This window comes from Podarcis melisellensis, assembly GCF_964234715.1.
Source record: "Podarcis melisellensis genome assembly, chromosome: 13".
Taxonomy (NCBI): domain Eukaryota; kingdom Metazoa; phylum Chordata; class Lepidosauria; order Squamata; family Lacertidae; genus Podarcis; species Podarcis melisellensis.
Window position 1 is genome coordinate 32,196,176 of NC_138545.1, and position 22,376 is coordinate 32,218,551.

Genomic DNA, 22,376 nt, shown 5'->3' on the forward strand with positions numbered 1-22,376 from the left:
CAGATGTTTGGGACTACAATCCCCATCATCCCTAGCTAACAGGACCAGTGGTCAGGGGTGATGGGAGTTGTAGTCCCAAACATCTGGAGGGCCGGAGTTTGCCTATGCCTGGGGTAGTGTGTAGGGACCCTAAACAGCAGATGGAGCCAGCGCTCAGGTCAGGTAAAGCCACCATCTTCCCTGCTCTCCTCCCTAAGAGGACAACACTAAGATTAAGGAGAATTAAGCTGACAGGTAGTGCCACCCCTGGGGCTGCTTGTTAGTCAGGCAAGCAGGGGGCAGACTGAGGAGAGAATGAAGCTGGTGGGGCAGCCCCTCCCCCATTTGCCCTAATGAACCAGCCTCCGCTAGGCCTGCCCCTCCTCCTATGACAGTGGATACAGCTGCCACCCGATTTTTAAAAAAAAATCCTGTGCTACTCCTGTGCCTTTAATATCCATTTCATTTGGGGAAATTGAAGCTTTTCACAGCATGGAGAGATGCATTTACATGCTATCTACTCATGTATGCAGATCAAAGCCACAAGAGCAAAAGCCAATGGAAAAAGTTGGCAACTCTAAGGGTGGGAGGGACATTATTGGGGATGTGCAAAATTAAATGACCAAAGGAAAAAAAGGAAAGACTATTTGTCCCCTTTTAAAAACACAGCTATGATGTAGTGAAATAAGCAGAATGGAAGGCGAGAGGTGGGAGGGGCCCTGAATTTTGGCCTCACACAGGGCACCGCAGAAATTTTAAACACCCCCTAGCACATATAAAGTCATTGTTGTTGTTGTTGTTTAGAATAATAGCCACTCAATGTATAGAGCTAGAGAGTGAAATATAGGTGCTCCTGCAGTACAGGGGGTCACATGAGGTAAAAAATAAATAAATACAGACAGGGAGTGCTACTTCTGTGCCCACCTCAGATAGTGACCCTAGAACCAGGTCTGCATAGGTGTGAAGAAACTGGCAAATTATGTAGGCACCAGTGCTAACCATTTAGTTGCCTAGTGCTCACTGGCCTCAGCCTCCACCTTCAGAGGCAATCTACCTCAACATTCCAGATGACAACTTAAGCAGGCTGCTGCCTTTATGTTCTATTTCTGTGAGCTTCACAGACACACCTGGCTGATCACTGTCGGTAACAGGATGCTGGGCTAAATGGAACTTGGGCCTGACCCAGCACAGGGCAATTCTTCTGACATACTCACCACCCGGGCGGCTCTTTCTTGGGATTCACATTTTCGACAAAACCACGGTCCAGTGGGAACCTGAACAATTCCATAGCACGCTGTGAGGGAAGAGGAAAATACAAAGAGTGAAATGTGCGGGTATGTACTGTGCGTATGTTTAGAAGCTCCTATTCCAGCTGCAAATTTGGGCTGGTCCCCTCCAACACAACCTTTCCCCCCTTATTCAGTCTCTTAGAGGCTCAGCTGGACTTCTCAAATCTCATGCTATATGCCTCCACAACTTGTGATGCACTGAGCCAAACCCATCCAGCCAGTCACAGAAGACAGCTCAATAAAACTTCTGGTTTTTTGTGGCCTGCCCACACCACAAAACAGGAGGCTTTCAAGCAGTTGGCAGGCCACAACTTGAGCTAGTGGCTCCATTCAGCTTGGTGGGTTCATAAGTTGTGCAGGCCTACCAGGCTGCAAATCTGCCAATTCTCCCTGTTTTGGAAGGAGCACTCTGCAAAGCTAAGCTCCACAAAGTACGTAGTTGCCTGCCTTTTCTTTTGTTATGAGTAGCGTTTCCAAAAAGTTATTGTCAATTAAGGCAAATTGAGAGCAGACCTGAGCTTGCTAGTTCAAAGCAGTGTCCCCTTCCCCTCAAAAAAAAAATCTACCCCTCAGCGAGTCCTCGGTTTGTTGACAACCTTCATCTTAAAAAGGCAGCTCAGCTCTAAGGTCCTACAACCAGACTTTAGATTTGAGCTCTATAGCTGTAGCAAGGTAGGGTTACCAGTACACGGCCCCATTGGGAGCACTGATTTGCCTGCCTAAGTTTTAAGACCTTCCACCTGAAGAATAAAATCTGCTGCTTTTAGGGACGTTTCTGTCAGCTAAGTGATCCTGTGGGGGGAAACTCTTTGAACCTGGCACAGTGCTTAAAAAGGTAAGAGGTAACTTAAGGAAAAGTATTCATTTGAAGAAGGTGCTCATGGATAAAAGTATCTGAACTTAAAAGCAGCTGCTCCCACTCAGCTTCAAATTACTGAACTTAACCATTGAGAAACAATTTTGATAACAAGTTTTAGAACACAGTTTCCCAAACTTGGGTCTCTCCAAGTTTTCTGGACTACAACTCCCATCATCCCTAGCTAGCAAGGTCAGTGGTCAGGGATGATGGGAACTGTAGTCCCAAAACAGCTGGAGACCCAAGTTTGGGAAACCCTGCTTTAGAAGTATTTTTTTGTTGCCAAGGATTTGCTTAGAAATGTGGAAGAATACTTCAGTCTCCAATTCTATTCACCCTTTCCTGATTTTGGCGAGGCTTACTTCTGAGGAGGCAGGGATAGAGTGGCACAATGAATGTGTTACACTGCCTCGAGACTTGGGACCAAGCAGGGCTGGGTCCTACAGCACCTATCATCCCTCACCACGGGCCACATTTGTAGGGTGCTTCCAGATTATTACTGTTTTCATGCAGGATTCAATAACAGGCCAGCAAATTCAGATTGCACAGATTCCTGCATTGGAGGGGGCTGGACCAGAGTATCCTTTGCGGTCCCTTTCAACTCTACAATTCTATAAATCAGAGTTGCTTGCGAAATCTCACATAACAAACCTGCTTCCCCAAGAGAGCAGAGTTTTCGACTGACAGTGGAAATGCGTTGGAAAGTGTGAGGTAACGCTTGCTCCAACCTTCCCGCAAACACATCGAAATGAATGCTGAATAAATAGTCAATGTCATCTAATCTCCCCGTAGAAAAATCAGGATGTGTGCTCAATAGAGAGGTAGTTGGGAATCACCTGTAGCCCAAAACATCTGGAGGGCACCAGGTTGGGGAAGGCTGCTATACACATGTACCTGGAAGTTTATGTGTAATTCCTACTGCATAGACATGCCTAGGATTGAACTGTAAGGCGTTGTGGTTCCCGAAGCAGACAAGCCAAAGACATCATTCCTACCAATAAACATGGGTTGCAAACTCTCTATAAACATGAGCATTCAGGCACGCTTTCAAGGCAGTTTGCCATGAGATCTTAAAAAACTAAAAGTGCAATACAGAAAATACAATGCAAATGAAAACACGCAAAGCTGCTGCAGCAGCAGCTCACCCCTCTCACCCACCCACCCCCCAAAAAGTCAAAATGCCAGGAGAATAAAGGAACACCCTGGTCTCATTCTGAAAGTACAACTCTGTTGGTGACAAGCAAGCCTTCCTGGGGAGGGAATTCCACAGGCAGGGCACCAACACGAAGAAGGCTCCCACCACCACCACCCTCCACCTCTTCTCACTGCTTCTTGCTCTCCAGGAGGTGTGTGTGTGTGTGTGTGTAAAAATCTCTGACTTGTGAGAAGCTGGAATACAGCCTACTGTGCAAAGGTATGCGTTATAAGCCATTGTTCCAGCCACCATTGGCCCTCATAAGGCTGCCTATGGTGGAATGTGGCCCCTAGGCTGAGAAAGTTTCCCCACCCTAGAGCTAGAGGTTATGAGGACTGTTTTATTGTGTTCTTTGGAACTGCTACACAGAATCCTGTGGTGGGAACAGTATCTTGAGTTTGAGCAGCAGGAAGGGTTTATAATGAAATCTATAAACTCTGAATACTAGATGCTGGAAACAAAACACGAAGGGGAGAAACTCCATACCTGTAAGCTTCCCAAAAGTTGGTCACAGAATGCAGGTCTATCTAGATGTAATTTTTGGTGTAATTCAGCAAAAAAAAAAAAAAGGAGTGAGGAAAGGGAGCTGGGGGCTAGAGCATAAATCACTCTCTCCTTGTGATTTGCAACACTTTGGCAGACCTGGTGTTGTTGGACAACAGCCTACAACAACCCAGGCCAGATGTAAATGTACAGGTTTCTTCCATGCCTCTATCTATGGCTCAAAACGTAACGAGCCAAAAGAAGGTTGTTGTGGGTTTTAAAAATAAATAAATAAGATGACGTATTGAAATCAGGAGGGAAAGGCCAACTCCCCAAAAAGAGCCCAGGAGTCCAGACAAGTATGGAAAACAGAGAGCTATATATAAGAGCTCTGGCAGATGAAACGGTCTTCGGTCCCACTTTAGCAGGAGAGGCAAGAATAATCCAGCACCACTGAGAAATTGTATTAAAATCCCTTCCTGTTTATATTCCTTCCTGTTTCAAGGAAGAGATGAAAGGAATATGTTACGTAGGCAAGGAAGAGAACAAAGGATAGGGGCAGGAAAGAAAGCATACGAACTTATAAATGAGGGAAAATGCAATTGATAAAAGTACATCAACATTGCAAATGAATATCTATCATCTATCTATCTATCTCTCATCTCTCATCTATCTATATATTTGCATTGCTATTTTAAAACTTTGCTTATCAAAAACAAAAGGTCTTTGTGGAATTTACAGCTTTATGTAACATGAGAGATGTTCAGGGCAGTCTGGGCATCTTGGTTTCTGTTCTGAAAGCTAATCTTCAGGTGACTGGATAAATACTGAATGGCACCAGCTGCAGTTACACAACAGAGAGAAGAAAACACTCTGTGCATGCCCAGTCGGTCTTTTCTCTTTGAGTACAGCTTCAAGTCACCCAGAGATTAGCACTGACATTCAGGAGAACTATTTCACGTAAGTATTAGTAGGAGAGGGAGGGAGGCAGAGAAAGAGAGTTTGTCCACAAGCTTGAAAGCTCCTCTTTTGGATATATTTAAGACTAAGGGTGCAATCCTATACATAGCTTAAGTCCAATTGGATTCAGATGGGCTTACTTATGAACAGACGCTTACAGAATTGCACTGTAAGTTACCACAAAAAAGGCTGTTTATTTTAAGAACATGTGATGCGGTGACTCTTTTTATTCCCCATAATAATTATAGCACTGCTGCCAGAGATTTACTCTTTCATTTCTTTTTCAGAAGAAGGGTTTGTGACTTTGGTAATTGGCATGCATACTTAGAGCACAAGTACACTTCGCTGTTTATATGAATAGTCATTCAGAGTGCAGAACCAGCAAAGCTGGCCAAGAGATATTGGTCCACGTGATCTGAAACATGTGAGAGAGTGTGTTTGTGGGTCTGTCCCTGGCTGCCCTCCCTAAATTGCGCTCTGGCTTAAATTAAGCGAGTATTCCCAGCAGTCACGATGAAGGGCTCAATGTCCTGCCGAGTACTTTGGCCCTTTCCTGAAGCAAAGCAAAATACTGTAGCCAAATTCACTCAATACAAGCACATTTGCTTGACTCACACCATGGCTGCAGAGATTAGAATGCAATTTCTGACAATGCAGAATGATTGCACAGGATGTGCCTTAGCATCATGTTGAAATAAAGCCAAATAAGTCAAATAACGTTTTGCAAGTGCCGCCACTATGGATGGGGTGTGTGTGTGTGTGAGGAAACTTGATTTGATTCACATTTAAAGGCAAACCTACCTAATTTGCTCTTTCTAAAACAGTATACAAACTGAAATGCAGCAAACCTTCGAAAGTCACACTTCTCCCATTTTTGCAGTACAGGTCTCCAGCCATGTAATGTGTACAAAAACTGGGGTAAAGTATGCATAAAAGTGCATATAATAGTGAAAGCAAGCATACAAGAATGCGTTATATACTGCGAAATTGCTTTGCAAAAATGTGTAGCTTCAGCAAAATGGCATACAAAAATGTGTATATGGTGAGAAATTTGCACCAAAATGCTGATGAATGTTCATGAGGACTTTTAAAAATTATTCCTAAATTGATGCGGCAATGTGGAGAACTGAAGACTGGCATAATTAGATTCTGGAACTGACAGACTTCCTATCTTTTGCCACCTCCCTCTCTGTTTACTGAAACTAAGAATGCTACATGGAAGCAATCCTCCAGCGACTGTACCTTTTTGGTTACTAGGGCAGAGAACTGAGCATCTCATTATTCATCTACATACACAGAACTTGTGCCAAAGAACTTAAGAAGCTGGCTTCTCACTCAGGCAGAATTTCCTTTCCATGACACTGATGTTTCTAAAGCCCAGGGCCTCTCTTCCTCCTTCCTTTGCCACAAATGCTTCAGTCCTATGAAGCATGCTTAACCGTGTTCCTAAAGTTCAAATTAATTGAACACCTTAGCTTTCCCCTCCAGTTTTCCAAACAAAGTAATAGGTTTGTTAGGTGGTCTTCTGAACCACAGAGAACTCTTTTTCAACCTGGTGGACATCTGTGTGATATCCTGCTCGCCTGTGTGATATCCTGCTCGCCTGGAGCAGCGAAGTGGATTCATTTTTGTCCCATTTAAGAGATAGGCACTGTAAGCACTCAGCATCAAGAGACAGCTTCAAATTGGCAGTACATTAAAATGAATACAGAAGGACCCACTTATAAATGTTCTCACAATGTGATCTGCAGAGTTGTTTTATTTCTTTTAGAAAGCTCATAGGATCAAATGCACCAGTGCAGTGTTGCAAATCATAGTGCTATACCACTGCACTATCTATGGATGAACTTTTTTAGTATAAAGTTTTTTTTTTAGTGGGATGCGGGTGGCGCTGTGGGTTAAACCACAGAGCCTAGGACTTGCCAATCAGAAGTTCGGCGGTTCGAATCCCCGCAATGGGGTGAGCTCCCGTTGCTCAGTCCCTGCTCCTGCCAACCTAGCAGTTCGAAAGCACGTCAAAGTGCAAGTAGATAAATAGGTACTGCTCCAGCGGGAAGGTAAACGGTGTTTCCGTGCGCTGCTCTGGTTCGCCAGAAGCAGCTTAGTCATGCTGGCCACATGACCCGGAAGCTGTACGCCAGCTCCCTCGGCCAATAAAGCGAGATGAGCGCTGCAACCCCAGAGCCGGCCATGACTGGACCTAATGGTCAGGGGTCCCTTTACCTTTACAGCACAGTCCTATGTCTGTATGCATTGAGTGTAGTGGGCCCAAGCTTGTGGAACTCCTTCCCACCTTGAACTTAGACAGACACCCTCCTTGCTGAACTTTAGGTGCATCGCTAAGACTTTCATCAAGCATTTTAAGGTGATGCTTGGGTTTTATGATACAGTAAATAGCAAAAACAGACAGACCTCAGTGTGGCACTCAAAAGTGAAGTGTAACAATCAAAACGGAGCGCGCTCGGCTTCCAAAAAATGTTTGCAAACCAAAACACCTACTTCCGGTTTGCAGTGTTTGGGTTCCAAGTTGTTTGAGTACCAAGGCGTTTGAGAACCAAGGCACCACTGTATTGTTTTCATTTATTGTGCTCTTCAAACTCGTATGCTTGGGCTACAATCCTAGGCATACGTACCAGGGTGTAAGTCCCACTGAACACAGTGGATCTTACTTTAATTTTATTTAATATATTTACTGTATTGGCCCGAATATAAGACGCACCCGAATATAAGCCACACCTTTAAAATGTAGTGGGGAAAGGAAAAAAATCTTCTGGGCTGCTTTGTTGGGGGGGGGGAGGCTATGACACTTTGCCAGCGGCCTTGCCCCCTTTCCCCTTCTCTCAGCCGGCATAGGGGAGGCTTGGGAACCACAGTTGGGATGGGCGCTATTGTACTGCACCCCCAACAGCCCTCGTGGTGGCATCTTGGGCTGGAGGGGGGCGCTCTCCATTCTGGCCTTGGAAGACAAGGCAGGGCTACAGACCTAGGACAGCTGTTTCAACAGTGATACAGTATTTTGCGTTTTTGTTTTTTGCGGCTCTTTTTTTGTTTTGTTTTTGTGACTGTGTGGAAGAATCCAGTACAGATACTGATTGATTGATTGATTGATTGTGTGACTGTAGTACATTCTTTTTTGCTTTCATTTTATGGATCGATGGTCTCATTAGATAGAGAAATTCATGTTAAATTGCTGTTTTAGGGGTTGTTTTTAAAAGTCTGGAACGGATTAATCCATTTTCTATGGGAAAGCACGCCTTGGTTTTGGAATGCTTTGGTTTTGGAACGGAATTCTGGAACAGATTAAGTTTGAGCACCAAGGTACCACTGCAAATGTATTGGAGAGGAGGTAGTGTGATGGAGTAGCAAAGCAGAGGACTGTCTTGCCCTGAATAATGCAACTGAGGACCAACCGCTTGCCCCTGCTCTGTGACAGACCTGACAATAAGCTTCTCTTTTCACCAACTCAAAACAGTGCCCGTAGGTAGTTCAGTATTCCTGGACACTCCATCTCTGACTTCGGTTAAGTGACAACGATCCTGTCTGCAAATCATCATACCCTCCCATGTTTCACAAATGGAAACAGGGACATACTTGTAATTCCCCTTGCTCATAACAAGGATCACTGCTCAAGGTTCTGCCAGCACCATCATTACAAATCGCTGAAGGCCAGTCTGCTGTTTCCGTTTACTCTGCCACAGCCTGTCCTGTGCTGGTTTTAAGAGGAGGGATATATGTTCCTTTAAAGAAATACTAGAACAGGAAAAAGGGAACATGTGCTCCCTTTGCTCGTTGATCTCCTCAGCCGCAGGCAGCATAGCGAATGGTCAGGGGTGATGGGAAATGTAGTTCAACAACATTTGCAGGGCCACAGGTTGCCTGCTCCAGGTTAGAATGTTGGACCAGGACTTGAGAGACTTGTGCTCAGATCCCTTACTCAGTCATGAAGCTCACTGGGTGACCTTGGGCCAGTCATCATCTCTCAGCCTGACCTGCCTCACAGGGTTGTTGTGAGGATAAAACAGGGTGGAAAGAACCGTGTGCATCGCCTTGAGCTCATTGGAGGAAAGGTGAGGATGAAATCTATCTACCTGGATGGATGGATGGATGCAGGAATGGGTAGAGGGCAAATTCAGGTGTGCTGGGAGATCCCTACATGATTTGCAATAGGGTCAGCAAGGATTTCTGGGTCTATTTATTTAACAATACAGCAGCAGCAACAACAATGCTTTTCAAAAAATCTAAATTAGGCTACTGAAATGAAGAAAGGTTAACAGAAAGCTAGGAGCGGATTTATGTGTAAAAGCTCAGTCCTGGTACTTTAAAAACCCCTCCTGGACTGAACAGGTGCTTTGGGTACACTGCCTCTTACTCCTAATGGTATGTCATTCTGTCTACCCCGAATCTCTATTTTCTGCCTGATTCTGGTTGGTAAGCCTCAGGACTGAGAAATAAAATATACCCTTCAAGTTTGAAGCCTGGCAGCTCCCGCCTTTAAATGTTCATTCATATTCATTAACATGACTGTGTACTAAGGGCAAGATGTATACAGCACTGTTGCTATACTACTCCCAGATATTTAAGCTGTCAAAACCCCAGGGCGATAGCTGAGCATTGATGGACGATGTCTCAGAGTCTGGCATCTCATGTGAACAACATTGCAACAAGGCATCCCAAAAGGCAAAGCATGGAGCTGCAATTTATCTGGAACAAAACCCAGAAAGCTGCGTCTGGCCCTGATAAATGGGGATATTTAGGCTGCAACCTAAAAGAAGGCAGATCGCCGAAGAATTGATGCTTTTGAATTATGGTGCTGGAGGAGACTCTTGAGAGTCCCATGGACTGCAAGAAGAACAAACCGATCCATTCTTAAGGAAATCAGCCCTGAGTGCTCACTGGAAGGACAGATCGTGAAGCTGAGGCTCCAATACTTTGGCCACCTCATGAGAAGAGAAGACTCCCTGGAAAAGACCCTGATGTTGGGAAAGATGGAGGGCACAAGGAGAAGGGGACGACAGAGGACGAGATGGTTGGATAGTGTCTTCGAAGCTACAAACATGAGTCTGACCAAACTGCGGGAGGCAGTGGAAGACAGAAGTGCCTGGCGTGCTCTGGTCCATGGGGTCACGAAGAGTCGGACACGACTAAACGACTAAACAACAGCAGGCTGCAATCTTGGACACAAATACCTGGAGTAAGTTCACTGAAAACAACGAGACTTGCCTATGCGCAAACATATCCCATCCATCCTTCCAAGAGCCTTCCCAGTTTCTCCTCCTAAGCGATGTGCCTGGGGTCATCTAGACTGAACTTCAACATGCGTGGTTTGGAAAAGTGGATAGCGAAAAATTTCTCCCTCTCCGGGGGACACATCCAATGAAAATTTAGGACAGACAAAATAAAGAACTTCATCACACAACACACAGTTAAACTATGGAGTTCTCTCCCTCCAGAAGTCATAATGGCCACCAACATGGAAGGTTTCGAAAGAAGATTAGACAAATTCATAGAGGAGAAGGCCATCAATGGCTTATAGCTTCCCTACAAGGATAAACATCTGGTTGTCCACTGTAAGAACAGAATGTTGGACTAGATGGGCTTTGGCCGAATCCAGCAGTGCTTATCTTATTATTACCAAATAATTGGTACCTGGGTCTCCCTGGTCCTTGTCCAACACTCTAACCATGACATCACATATTTGGAGCATATGAGAAATATGTTAGCCCTGAAAGCCTGATCCATCAGTTTCATTAGCAGATTTATCAACTAAAGCTTTACCTGATTAATCTATAGGGGCCATTTTTTTTCCACCTACAGACTCTTATTGGTTATGGCATGTTTTCTATAATAGGAAGAGGAAAAAGGACGTACTAAAGAAAGCTTTTCTAACAATGAATATTAGCTTTTGTAGACTTAATTGTAAGTTACCTTACACTTCAATCAGTATGTCAGAAACTTAACAAGACACCTATACTGAGTGCTTGGCAAAATACAAATGTATTGAAATTTCTTTCCTCCATTCACTGGCTAAAAGGCAGATGATTAATAAGCCAAAAATTCTTTTATCAGTTAACAAGTCATGCCCACCCATTCATTGTAGACAAAGCACTTATTTCTTCGGCAAATATTTTGAGGGGAGGGGGAGGGAGGAGCTGGTTTCTGACCTTAAACAACCTTCCTTAACAATCCAAAGGAAATATCTCATCAAGGTTCTCCCTGCTGGAAGTCCCGCTCAGCCTCACGCTCCAGCTTTTGCAATCTTAGCAGGCAATGCCCAGATTATCAAGGCTGTTTTCTCAGTGCTAAGGACTAGCGGCTTCTCAGGTGAAAAAACTACCGTATTCTTCACACAGCACCCAAATCCTGCACTTACGAAACAAGCACGGTTCCAACTGAGTCATACACAACAAATGTGGCCAACTGCCCATTTTAAAGGACTAATATGAGATTGTAGGGAGCACTAATAGGTTTGGTGCCGGCTTCTGTCAAAAAGCCAATTGTCTAATTTGTCCATAATGGCTTAAATGCTGTTTATACGGGTAAGGAAGGAAGGAAGATTTCCAGATACATGGAATTTCCGGTCTCATAACAGGAAACCACGAATCTTGCCCAGAAAATAGGGACATGTGTACATGTCTAATTTGACAATTTAATCAGGGGCTTTCATAAAAGATGCCACAAATAAAAGAGGTAGGCAGGGGCAGCAAAATGGCAACAGTGAGGAACATACTCTCAGTGAGGCCTCATACTCTCTCCATTCCAGCTCAATATTGTCCACACTGGCAGGCTGCAACTCTCTGGAGTTAAGATGGGAATTTTTCCCAGCCTGATCTGGAGAGGCCAAGGGTTTAACCTGGGAGCCAAGGCATGCTGAGCTGGTGCTCTACGGCCGCTGAGCTACCGCCCTTCCTGCTTGCTTGTGACAAATGAGGAAAGGAATACGGTTTGAAACCTGACATCAGCCCATGCATTTGCTTATCGAGCATAATCACAGCACATAGTTTCTTAGTGCCAGCAGGCAGATGTGCTTGCTTTTCCCATGACCCCCTGTGTTCGCATGACTTTCCACTTGGCTTAATCTTTGCCTGTTCTCAGCTCCACATCCCTTGGCCTCCTGTTCCCATGTCCTGTTTACTGTCTGTACCTGTTTGCTATCTTTTATGCAGGAAGATTCCCTTGTGTATTTAAGGTTCTGCTTTTCGATCTACATTTAATTTTTGTAAAGGTCAAGTGTTTGTTTCTTATGTTTAATTCTTCTGTATATATGCTTGTACGTTTCTGTTTGGCAACAACCTGTATTGGGCTGCCTGATTAATAAATTTTAAATTTATGCATGAAACAGAACACCAGTTTATCAGGGAATGAGGGTAATGTAACAATAAAAAGGGGGGGGGGAGAGAGAGCCTGACTTGCTTGTGAAGTGCAGCTGTGTTTCTTATAATGCACTTTCAGTCCTTTCTTGTGACTTTTTACATCAGAAATGAAATGTGTCAATCAAAACGGGCTAAACATATTCATTATTGGAATGCACATTTGGGTGATGTGACAAATGAATATTCACATGCTGCCCTCTCTAAGAATCATGTTTTTCAGCCTGGAATTTTATACACATTTACCTGGGAGAAAGTTACAAACTCAAATAAGATTTTCTTCCAAGTAGATGTGCATAGGATTACATTGAAAGACTCGGAAATTATTAGGTTGTGAAGAATGTTAGTCCTGCTCTGAGTAGACCCATGGAAAATAATGAATGTGACTAACTTGGGCCTTTTAATTTCAATGGAATAAGTCTTAGCTCCAGAAAAAACTAAATATATAAAAAATTATGCCAGAGGCATGCACAATATCATGTGTGACATGCTATGGGGAGAGGAAAGTACAAGAGTGGTGTTCTCTTTTCTTTAACATTTAGTTGTCACACATACCCTCAAACATTTCTCCGATGAAAATAGTGATGTCCTTAATATAATATTATACCCCACACATCTAACTGGGCTGCCCCAGCCACTCTGGGCGGCTTCCAGCATATATAAAAACATAATAAGTAATTAAACATTAAAAACTTCCCTATACCAGGCTGCCTTCAGGTGTCTTCTAAAGGTTGTATAGTTACTAATTTCTCTGGCTCGGGGGGGGGGTGTCACATAATTCCATACCCTCCAACATTTCTGATATAAATAGGGACATCCTAAGGAAAAGCAGGACATTCCGGGATCAAATCAGAAACTGGGACGGCTTCTGTAAATCCAGGACTGTCCCTGGAAAATAGGGACACTTGGAGGGTCTGGTCACATACTTTGTGGACAGCCTCAGTCAGTGCATCACATTCCCAAAATCCACTTGTAGCTGGCAAATTTACCCTATCCCAGCCTCCAGCCCACGGAAGATGGCGCAAACAGAGTTGGCAAAGTAGGCCATAGAGCCTTATACTGTCGCTGCTGGAAAAGAGGCACCTGTTCTTTTACATTATTATTTATGTAGTTGAGAGTATTTATAACCTGCCTGTTAACTGAAGCCTTTGAGGCACCTAACACTACATTACAAACACCATAAAATAGACTAGAGTTATAGAGCAAAGGCATACATATTTCTGTTCTCCTTTAGTTCTCAGGTGCTCTGGCTGCCACGCTCAACCTCCTGGCCTGGAAGATGCTGCTAAATTAGCCAGACATTAAGTCCCTCACAGGCCAGGCCTTCCTCACTGGGCTGCTGCAACTGTCTCTTATAGCCTTCAAGTTCTGCCCCAGTTCTGGTTTAACAACCCCCTGACTTCTTTCCCATCTTTGTCCTGTCTCTGTGTGGATAGTATCATTATACAGTTTAGTCACTAGGTGGAGTCAAGTGTTTCAGACAACTGCTCTGTTTTTCTTCCACAAACACAACAAAGTTGTTGTTTAGCTTCTTGACTGCTGTGTCCTCTATGCTTTCCATGACACTACGGACCACTTCACACAAAACATTTCATATGCTACCAAATACATAGAAACATGAAAATTTTGGGAGGTGGGGCATTCCAGAGAGATTATGGAAGGCTAAGCGAAGGTCAAAGGTCCATTATCAACTAGATTCAAACTTATATTGCACTAAAAACAGTGTTGCGTATGAGCATTTGTGATGGTTGCTGTCTTATATAAGATCTATAATGCTACCCTTTATTAAAAAATGAGGTGATTTGTGCTACATATATAGATTAAATTGTTCCACCAACAGTAGCTCAGTGTAGCACACCAAAGAGATGGCCTGAGCTATGGGTGCTCCTGAGACCCAGCCTAGACATAATACAAGCAACTAGTGTGGTGTAGTGGTTAAGAGTGTTAGACTAGGACTTGGGAGATCTGGGTTCAAGTCCACACACAGCCACAAAGCTCATTGGGTGATCTTTGGCCAATCACCACCGTCTCACAGCCTAACCAACCTCACAAGGTTGTTGTGGAGATGAAGTGGGGGAACCCTGAGCTCCTTGGGGGAAAGGTAAGATATAAATGCAATTAATAGCATTGATAATATAAACAAAGGGGACACGGGTGGCTCTGTGGGTTAAACCACTGAGCCTAGGACTTGGCGATCAGAAGGTCGGCGGTTCAAATCCCCGCGACGGGGTGAGCTCCCATTGCTTGGTCCCTTCTCCTGCCAACCTAGTAGTTTGAAAGCACGTCAAAGTGCAAGTAGATAAATAGGTACCGCTCCGGCGGGAAGGTAAACGGCATTTCCGTGCGCTGCTCTGGTTCGCCAGAAGCGGCTTAGTCATGCTGGCCCCATGACCCGGAAGCTGTACGCCGGCTCCCTCGGCCAATAAAGCGAGATGAGCGCCGCAACCCCAGAGTCGTCCGCGACTGGACCTAATGGTCAGGGGTCCCTTTACCTCTACCTTTAATATAAACAAACAAACTACATTTGCTGTTTAAATGTCTCACATCTAAGCCTCTCTTTATATATATAAAAAAATCCATCCCCATTTCAAATTTTAATGGGGCAAACCTATGAATAAACAAGCGTGGCAATCCCCATCAGATCTACTTTGGTCCTGAGGAATAATCGTGTGCAGTCTGGTACGTGGAAGGAAACACAAAGGGGTCACACATACGAGGGCTGGCTCCAGGTTTAAGGGAAGCCCAGGGAAAGTGGTCTCTAGTGGGCTCCCCTGTCAGTGGGCCCTGATGGGTTTAACCTGGTGCTCTGGATAGCTGGGTCAAGCCTTCATTTCAATCTCCAATGATACCCCAGAGCAGGGAAAATGTATGTGCTGGCTAGACCTGGAGTGCTAGGCTAGGAAAAAATAGTTGTGTCCCGGGACAGGCATTGCCAGTGGGTCCTGCCAGAGTCCAGCTGGAGCCCCAGCAGCTGCCCAAGGACACAGAGGTAAACGCACACTTGACATCTGAAGTCGCTCTCACCGCTGCAAACAGGCTTTTCCTTTCCCTGATGTTCACCAACTCTGCGAACTGAGATGACCTAATGAACAATTAGAGCTGAGGCTTGACAAGCAAAGAAAAAATAAAAAAGGAAATGCTTGTTGAACCTTTTGATGTGAGGAAGCAAATTTTTGAAGTGCCTTAGCCCTGTTCCTTCCCCTACATGCAAAATCCCCCAAAACTGTTTGCATAAGGCAGAGCATCTATCTTCTAGCCTTACTAGGAAATCCCCTAAACGCTCCAAGAAAGGAATATTGTGTGCAGTCTTAATTGTTCACTGTAACAGCATCATGGGGAGTTTATCATAGCAAAAGCAAACAAACCATTCCACAGCTGTTCAGAAGTTATTGTGATATCTGAAAGGTGCACCTTGCTTTTCGCGTGAGCTATATCTTCGTCCATGTCTACTGGAAGACAGTTGGTGCAATTTCTTGAAAGTTGTGATATCATAGTAGTAGTAGTAGTAGCAATTGGTAACTATACAGTTAAATATTGTCTCCAGTTATTATGGGTTGGAGGAGCAAAGACTCCACCCTTTAGCTTGTTCTTGTGTTTACTTTAATTTTCCTTTGTACAGTAGTTGTGTATTAGCCCAGGCTTCCTCAAACTCGGCCCTCCAGATGTTCTGAGACTACAATCCCCATCATCCCTGACCACTGGTCCTACTAGCTAGGGATGATGGGAGTTGTAGGCCAAAAAAACATATGGAGGGCAGAGTTTGAGGAAGCCTATATTAGCCTCAATAATAAACAGCTTCTTGTTCTGGTCATACAAAGTAAGCAAGCCTGCCTTATATTAAACAAAAATGTAACAACTATTAATATTTTGTAAAACTTGCTTCATATTCGATGACCAAACTGTGAACTTCATGGTCAGGTGAAGCTCTGAGTTCTAGTCCCCAAAGTTTAATCACTGTACTACACATTGTCTTTTTCTTCCTCCTTCTAAAATCTATTTCTATTTTTATTTACCTTATGAGAGTAACTATGGACATTTTTTAACCATACAATTTGGCTAGATGAAATAGTTATGGAGACCAAAAGCAGGCCACAGACCATTAACTGGCTTTTCCTAAACCAGGCAATGTATTTCTTATTGGCTAGCAAAGCATTCCTGTCAGTGAGTAGGATTCTGCCCCACCATACGCCCTTCCTATGGACAGGGCGTGGACAAGATTGTTGTTGTTGTTGTTGTTATTACTATTATTATTTATTAATATGCTGCCCATCTGATTGGGTTGCCCCAGCCACTCTGGGCAGCTTCTGACCAATTATAAACCACAATAAAACATCAAACATTAAAAAACTTCCCTATAAAAACTTCCCTTCCAATGTCTTCTAAAAGTCAGATTGTTGTTTATTTCCTTTTCATGCATTCAAGACAATGCATCTCTGACTCCCTGTGCACAACAGCATAATGCTTACATCGGCGTCCGTCCCTTGACCAGACCAGAATATACACAGAACGTATTTACAGATTGCAGCCTAGTTGCTTTTTTGGTCTAGGATTTAGCAAACAGTTGTATCAACTGTTAAGTCTTCCTGAAAGAGTCCTTGTTGACAGAGCTGCTGTCACAGATTTCTCAGGAAAGGACCAAGGGCAAGGTAGCTATCCTTTGGGGAAACTGGGCTCAGGTGCTGTGCCCTTCCCAACAACTTTCGAGGTAAGAACACAGGAAGCTGCTTAATAACAAATCAGACCATTGGCCCATCAAGCTCAATGCTATCTACCTTGATTGGTAGCTGTTCTCCAGCATCTCAGGTAGGAATCCATCCCAGTCTTAGAGATGCCTGGGACTAACTTGGTCCACTCAAAGCATTTGGTCCACGCAGCTTTGTATTTAACCATTTGCTTGGTAGCCATGGGTGATCAGGAAATCCAACCAGGCGAATGAATGAAATTCCATGAAGGCAAGTGCATAGGCTGGCAGAGAAGAAAAGGGTCAATCCATCCCTCCTCTGTAAGCCACCATGGCAGAAGGCAGGGGTTGGACTGTTTGCTTTAGTAGCCCCCTACCCCTTGTAGACTTTGATGGAGGGGGCTTCCTTCCTCTGTAACCAGCATGGAAATGCAGGTTACTAGCGGCCAACTGAATTTTGTTGCAGGCTACTAACTTTGTGGGCTTATTTACAAGGCAGGCTCTATCCCTGAGCTACAATCCTTTGCTGATTTGGCTAACTTTTTTTGCAACCCTTCACCAGTTTCCCTTTCGCAAGGTGCCTTTCCTCACTTGCTTATGTGCAGGAATTGTTTTTAATGGGCAGGTGATTCGAGAGGCAGCATCAAAGCTAGCGAACGAATGGGATTTCATTATAAGACTAAATGTAAAACGGAGTCCCAAAAACTATCTTCAAAACCAAGACTCAGCTTGGAAACATGTTAAACTGCTGCATAGAATTTAAATGCTTAGGCAGGATTAAAAAATAAAAAATAAAATATTAATTATATATTAATTAATTACCTATACAGATAGATAGATAAACAAAACATAATTATTTCCTACTTTTCGGTCATTCAAAGCCACTAGAAATAAAACCAGCTGTGTAAAATTTATATAAAAGCAAAACACACTGGGTAACATCTGGTGTTATTAATATGGTGCCTAAGTTACTTAAGTTCGTTGATTTCAATGGGTCTGCTCCGAATTAGCTACCACTCATTGGAACAGGATAAAACATGAAACACACCAGTAGCTCAGTATGTCATGGTAAAGAAGCTCAACTTCCATCAAAGCTCAAAATCCTGTCTATAAACACATGGCTTTTGATGTGCGAAGACAGCGCTTGTGAGCATGGACAGAGTGCCTTTCCTCCGCACTACGGAATAACCACAGGCAGCTTCCATGCATCTCGGATTAGGGATCAGAGACAGGGGACCTGTGGGGTAAGCCTAAGTGCTGTGTCTTAGCGGTAGAGCATCCGAAGGTTCCAGGTTCAATTCCTGGCATCTTCCCAGTACAGGTGGCAAAGACTAGCTGCCCATACAGTGTTGATAGTACAATGTTGACAACACTTTCTAGATGGACCAATGCCCTGACTCGGTATAAGGGAGCTTGTGATGTTCCCACAACGGTTGGTCGTTCTTTTACTTTCATTTATTTTAGAAAGCAAAGCCCTGTTGGAAAAGATAACGCCAGGCTCAGCACCAGCCCTAGATCTGTGGGGCTGGGTGCAGCTGAGGTGATTCCTCCTTGCCCTTCTGTTTCCAGTGTTAATGATCTACTAAGAGACAGAATAGTAGCCCGGAGGCACACAAACCACACACACTGTTTTCCTTGCTCAAATGTGTTATTTTGCAGAGAAGGGATGTCCCCCAAATTCTGCTCCATCTCTCTCTGGTATACATTATCCCCCCTTCCCTAGCTTACCTTGAAACTGCAGGCTAGAGCACCCCTTCTACACGCACATACACAACCAAAAAAAAAAAGTGACAGCAGGGTGGCTAATAATAGCACCCCTGCTAATCCGGAAGGAAGCTGAGGGAGACCGTCAGAGGTCACGGCCATACGATTCTTCTGAAGCTACGTCAAATAATATAATAATACAAATACAAACATGCACACAACAAGCCGCCCACCCCCGTCTAACCTTTCTGTCTCTGCTGCTGTTTTAGATCTCCCTCTTTCTCTCTCTCTCACACACACATCCCTTTATAGGCCGGTGCAATTAAAAACGCATAAATAAATAAAAAACAACAACAAAGCGATAAACACACACACACATCAGTGAGAGGAGGGGAAGCCTAAGATCTGCCCCCCTCCCGGCACTAGCAGAATTAAAAGAAACCTGCCCTCCCAGCGATACAGACACAGCTCCGACCCCCCCCCTTTCTTCCTAAGGTTGCGCTTCTGCATCCCCCTCCCCAAGAAGGCCCTGTCAAGAATACCGTTATACAGAACAATAGAAATCACACTACTTACTATGAATAACAACGACGCACACTTAAAATCCTCCCACCCGTTTTTCTTTTCTTTTTTGCAACTCCATGCCTAAACATCTTTTATTATTATTATTATTAATATCGTTATTATTATTTGCTCAAAGCTTTGCAAAGGCTTGAGATGAATGGAGGGGAAATTACACCACATCTCTCTCTCTGTTGACTCCATCGCCAGAGCTATAGATATATACGCGCACATAGATTTATATAGATATATGCATCTAGTCTGGCAAAGAGTTAAGATGCAAAGTGGGGCTTGGCTGGGGAGGGAGGGAGGGAAGGAAAGAGAGGCGTAAGGAGGGAAGGAGGGATGGAAAAGGTGTCAATACGGAGGGATTGGTGAAGGGGGGGGTCTTACCTTGATGCACCGCCACGTTACAGCCATGCCCATCACAGTACACCAGGGGGTTTTCAGCCCAGCCCCGCTCATCGGAACAAACGCAGCAGCCACCCACCATCTCCTTCATTCTTCCATAAGTTTCTTCTGAGCTGGTTTCCTCCTACTACCCTCCTGTTTGTTGTCGTTGGGGGTGATGGGTGATGTTGTTGTTTCCAAACACGCAGTCACTCCTCGTCCTTTTCTTCCTTCTTTTATAATCTCCGGGTTTGTTTCTCTCCCTCCTCTCCCCCCCACCCCACCTTCCCTCCCCAGCGCGCTCTCTCTCTCTCTTTCTCCGATCCGCCTTTCAGAGACAACAATCTTGCTAGGACGGCGGAGGGAAAAAAAGAAGGGGACTCCGGAGCCTCCCCGCAGGACAAAAATGCCACATTGTTATTTGCAAACGAGAGATCGGCGGCATTGCTTGAGCTGAAGCAGACGCGGTTGCTAGTCATACACACAAACACACACACTCACTCACACACACGCATGCACACACGCTAGACTCACGCACACACGCACAAAACGTCGCCTTGGCGGCACACAGCCCACAACCCAGCAATCATGGCTCCACGCGCTTGCAAAGTCTTAGGTTCAGGAACAGCTGCCTCACTTGGGAGGGAGGTATTTTTTCTGCTTCCTTCCTCCCCACCCCCGCCAGCAGCTCCCTTTTGCAATTATTGAAGTGTTCGGGGTCCCCCACCCACCCCCGCCACCACCGCCTTTTCTTCCTTTCCTTTCTCTTCATCCAGGGGAACGGATCTGGCATCTGAAGTGCACGAGCAACATTTCCACCCTCCCTTCTTTTTCCCCCTTTTCTTTTTTCTTTTTCTTTTGGTCGTTGTTCAATATGGAGCGATCAGGCAAGCAAAGGACCAAAAGGGAAAAAAAGGAGGAATATCTCCCACCACCCCCTTAAATCCTATTATCTGTAACGTTGCCTTCTTTTGACAGATAAGGGTTCCGCCAGCGCCACCCTTCGGCCAGTGAGGAGAAGTGGACCCCCCAACAACAAGAGGAGCGTGTGGATTTTGAAACCTATCGCTATATATACTGAAACTTGTCCTCCAGACATCCTTTTATTAGTGTGCGTTCACTGATGATTCAAGCTCATTCTGATATTGGGGCGGTTATACATAAGCCATCTTTCAGGATTGTTTGTGCCCGCAAAAGTTGAGAGGTGGACATACAAATGCTTCGTTCCCAAGCTGCGCTTATCCTTACTGAAATTCTGCAACTTTTTAATACTGCAAATGTTCTTCTGGTTTATAGGTTTTGTTATGCTATAGCGCAAATGCCAGGCGGCAATAATGCAATAATTTTGGAGACACGTTGCAGTACAGCTAATGAAATGGAACGTTGTGTGGACGGCCCAGTATAAACTAATGCACTATTACCATGTCAGTGACATGTCGCAGAATACACCCACCCCAAAAAACCCCCACGAAAAAACACAGTCAAGAGAGACCCTAAGAGGTATAAAAAGTTACAGGATTTCAGGAGGAGGTTGCGGGTCGTGCGCCGATTTGAAACACAACTGTATTTTCCACCTGAAACTTCTGCAGGCACTGAAGCAGCACTGAATACAGGATCACGAGCACAACTCATCCTGAAAGCACAATAAAAAGGACACCTGGAGATTCCGTGAATCTATTTTACGCTCTTCAAAGCAGAGTTGGAGGTAGCCTTGCTGACTCATTAGGAAAAGGGAAAAATCCCAAAGCAAGTTTGGTAACGCCTTTAGGTCCAACCAACCAAACGGTCACAATGGAAAACCTAATAATTTTCTTACAGCACTGTAACTTTTGGTTTATGTTTGAAAAGGACCTGATCACGCTCCTCAGATACCAGAAGTGCTGACAGAAGAGGGCAAGGCCTTGTTCTCAGAGAGCAAGAGTTAGATCTCCAAGGCTTAAGGGACAGGAGGGTAGATTTCAGAAGAACAACAGGAGAAACTTGCTATTCAAGCAAAAATGCCAGCAAGCAGAGATCAGCGTGGCCTGAGCTGGATATGAATGCCCTCATAGCTTTGTTCTGGCCTTGAAGAACTGATCTCCCTCTATCTTTTCCCTCCACTCAATTGCCTTTGTGTTTCTTGTCTTTTAAGTTCATAAGACTGATGGCAGGGCCTTTCTCTCTCTCTCTCTTTTCCCCCCTCCCTATTCTTGATCCATGTTGGAGACAATACTTGTCCAAAAAGCAAAGTAAAATTGCAGTAAATAAAATAAATGGCAAATTGTGTCTGAACGGTAAGTACAGGTTGACACACTGGAACCACTTACCTAGGCTATGAACACATTAGCAGCTTAAAATACAGCAGGGTCGTTCCCCCAACCTACTGCATTTCAAGTCACATTTGCACATTGCTGTATGCGCCAGAGAGGGGCAAAGAATGTCTTCACTTGAAGGGTATCACCTGTTTCGTTTCTCCATGCCTAAAACTCTCCCAGCACCTATTCATTAACCTGCACATGAGCTGCCTCCCACTGTCTGAAATGTACACGCTTAGCTTAACTGCGAAATGAATGTGGCTTAAGTATTTCTTTTAGATTATTAGTAATTTTTTAGTATATTTCTAATCCCGCCTTTCCCCCAAAGTTGGGATTCAAGGGATACGACACTTAAAACCTTGTAAAGTACAAAGTAATAAAAACAATAATTAAAATGCAGCAAAACACATTCGAAACCAAGAGTTCAAATGCAGTTTGCTCTGACCGCAGCCCAGCGATCAGTATTGTCTGCGCTTTAATTTTCAAAAGCCTGTCTGAAAAGGAAGGTCTTAGATTTCCAGTAGAGGGTTAACAAAGAGGGAGCCTACCTAACCTCTCTTGGGAGGCAATTCCACAACATGGGAGCAGCCACAGAAAAGATTTTCTCCTGTCACCAC

General features: G+C 44.3%; 1 protein-coding gene and 1 long non-coding RNA gene across 7 annotated transcripts in view; one reads left to right on the forward strand and one right to left on the reverse strand.

Moving 5' to 3' along the window:
• MLLT6 (MLLT6, PHD finger containing) overlaps window positions 1-20,198 on the reverse strand; it is an 87,804-nt gene extending 67,606 nt beyond the window's left edge. For 4 of the 6 annotated variants that reach the window (XM_081885578.1, XM_081885576.1, XM_081885577.1 and 1 more), the window contains exons 1-2: window positions 19,469-20,198; window positions 1,194-1,273 (exon numbers count right to left, since the gene is read on the reverse strand). In XM_081885578.1, coding sequence (XP_081741704.1) covers window positions 1,194-1,273; window positions 19,469-19,577 — 189 coding nt within the window. In that variant the 5' untranslated portion in view covers window positions 19,578-20,198. The remainder of the gene's footprint in view (window positions 1-1,193; window positions 1,274-19,468) is intronic. The other 2 variants (XM_081885575.1, XM_081885579.1) reach the window with 1 other exon arrangement.
• Window positions 1,193-21,127, forward strand: LOC309355158. The gene is made up of 3 exons (XR_014162444.1): window positions 1,193-1,313; window positions 2,036-2,103; window positions 20,444-21,127. It is a non-coding gene; the product is annotated as an uncharacterized lncRNA (long non-coding RNA).
• The last annotated feature ends 1,249 nt before the right edge of the window (window positions 21,128-22,376 follow it).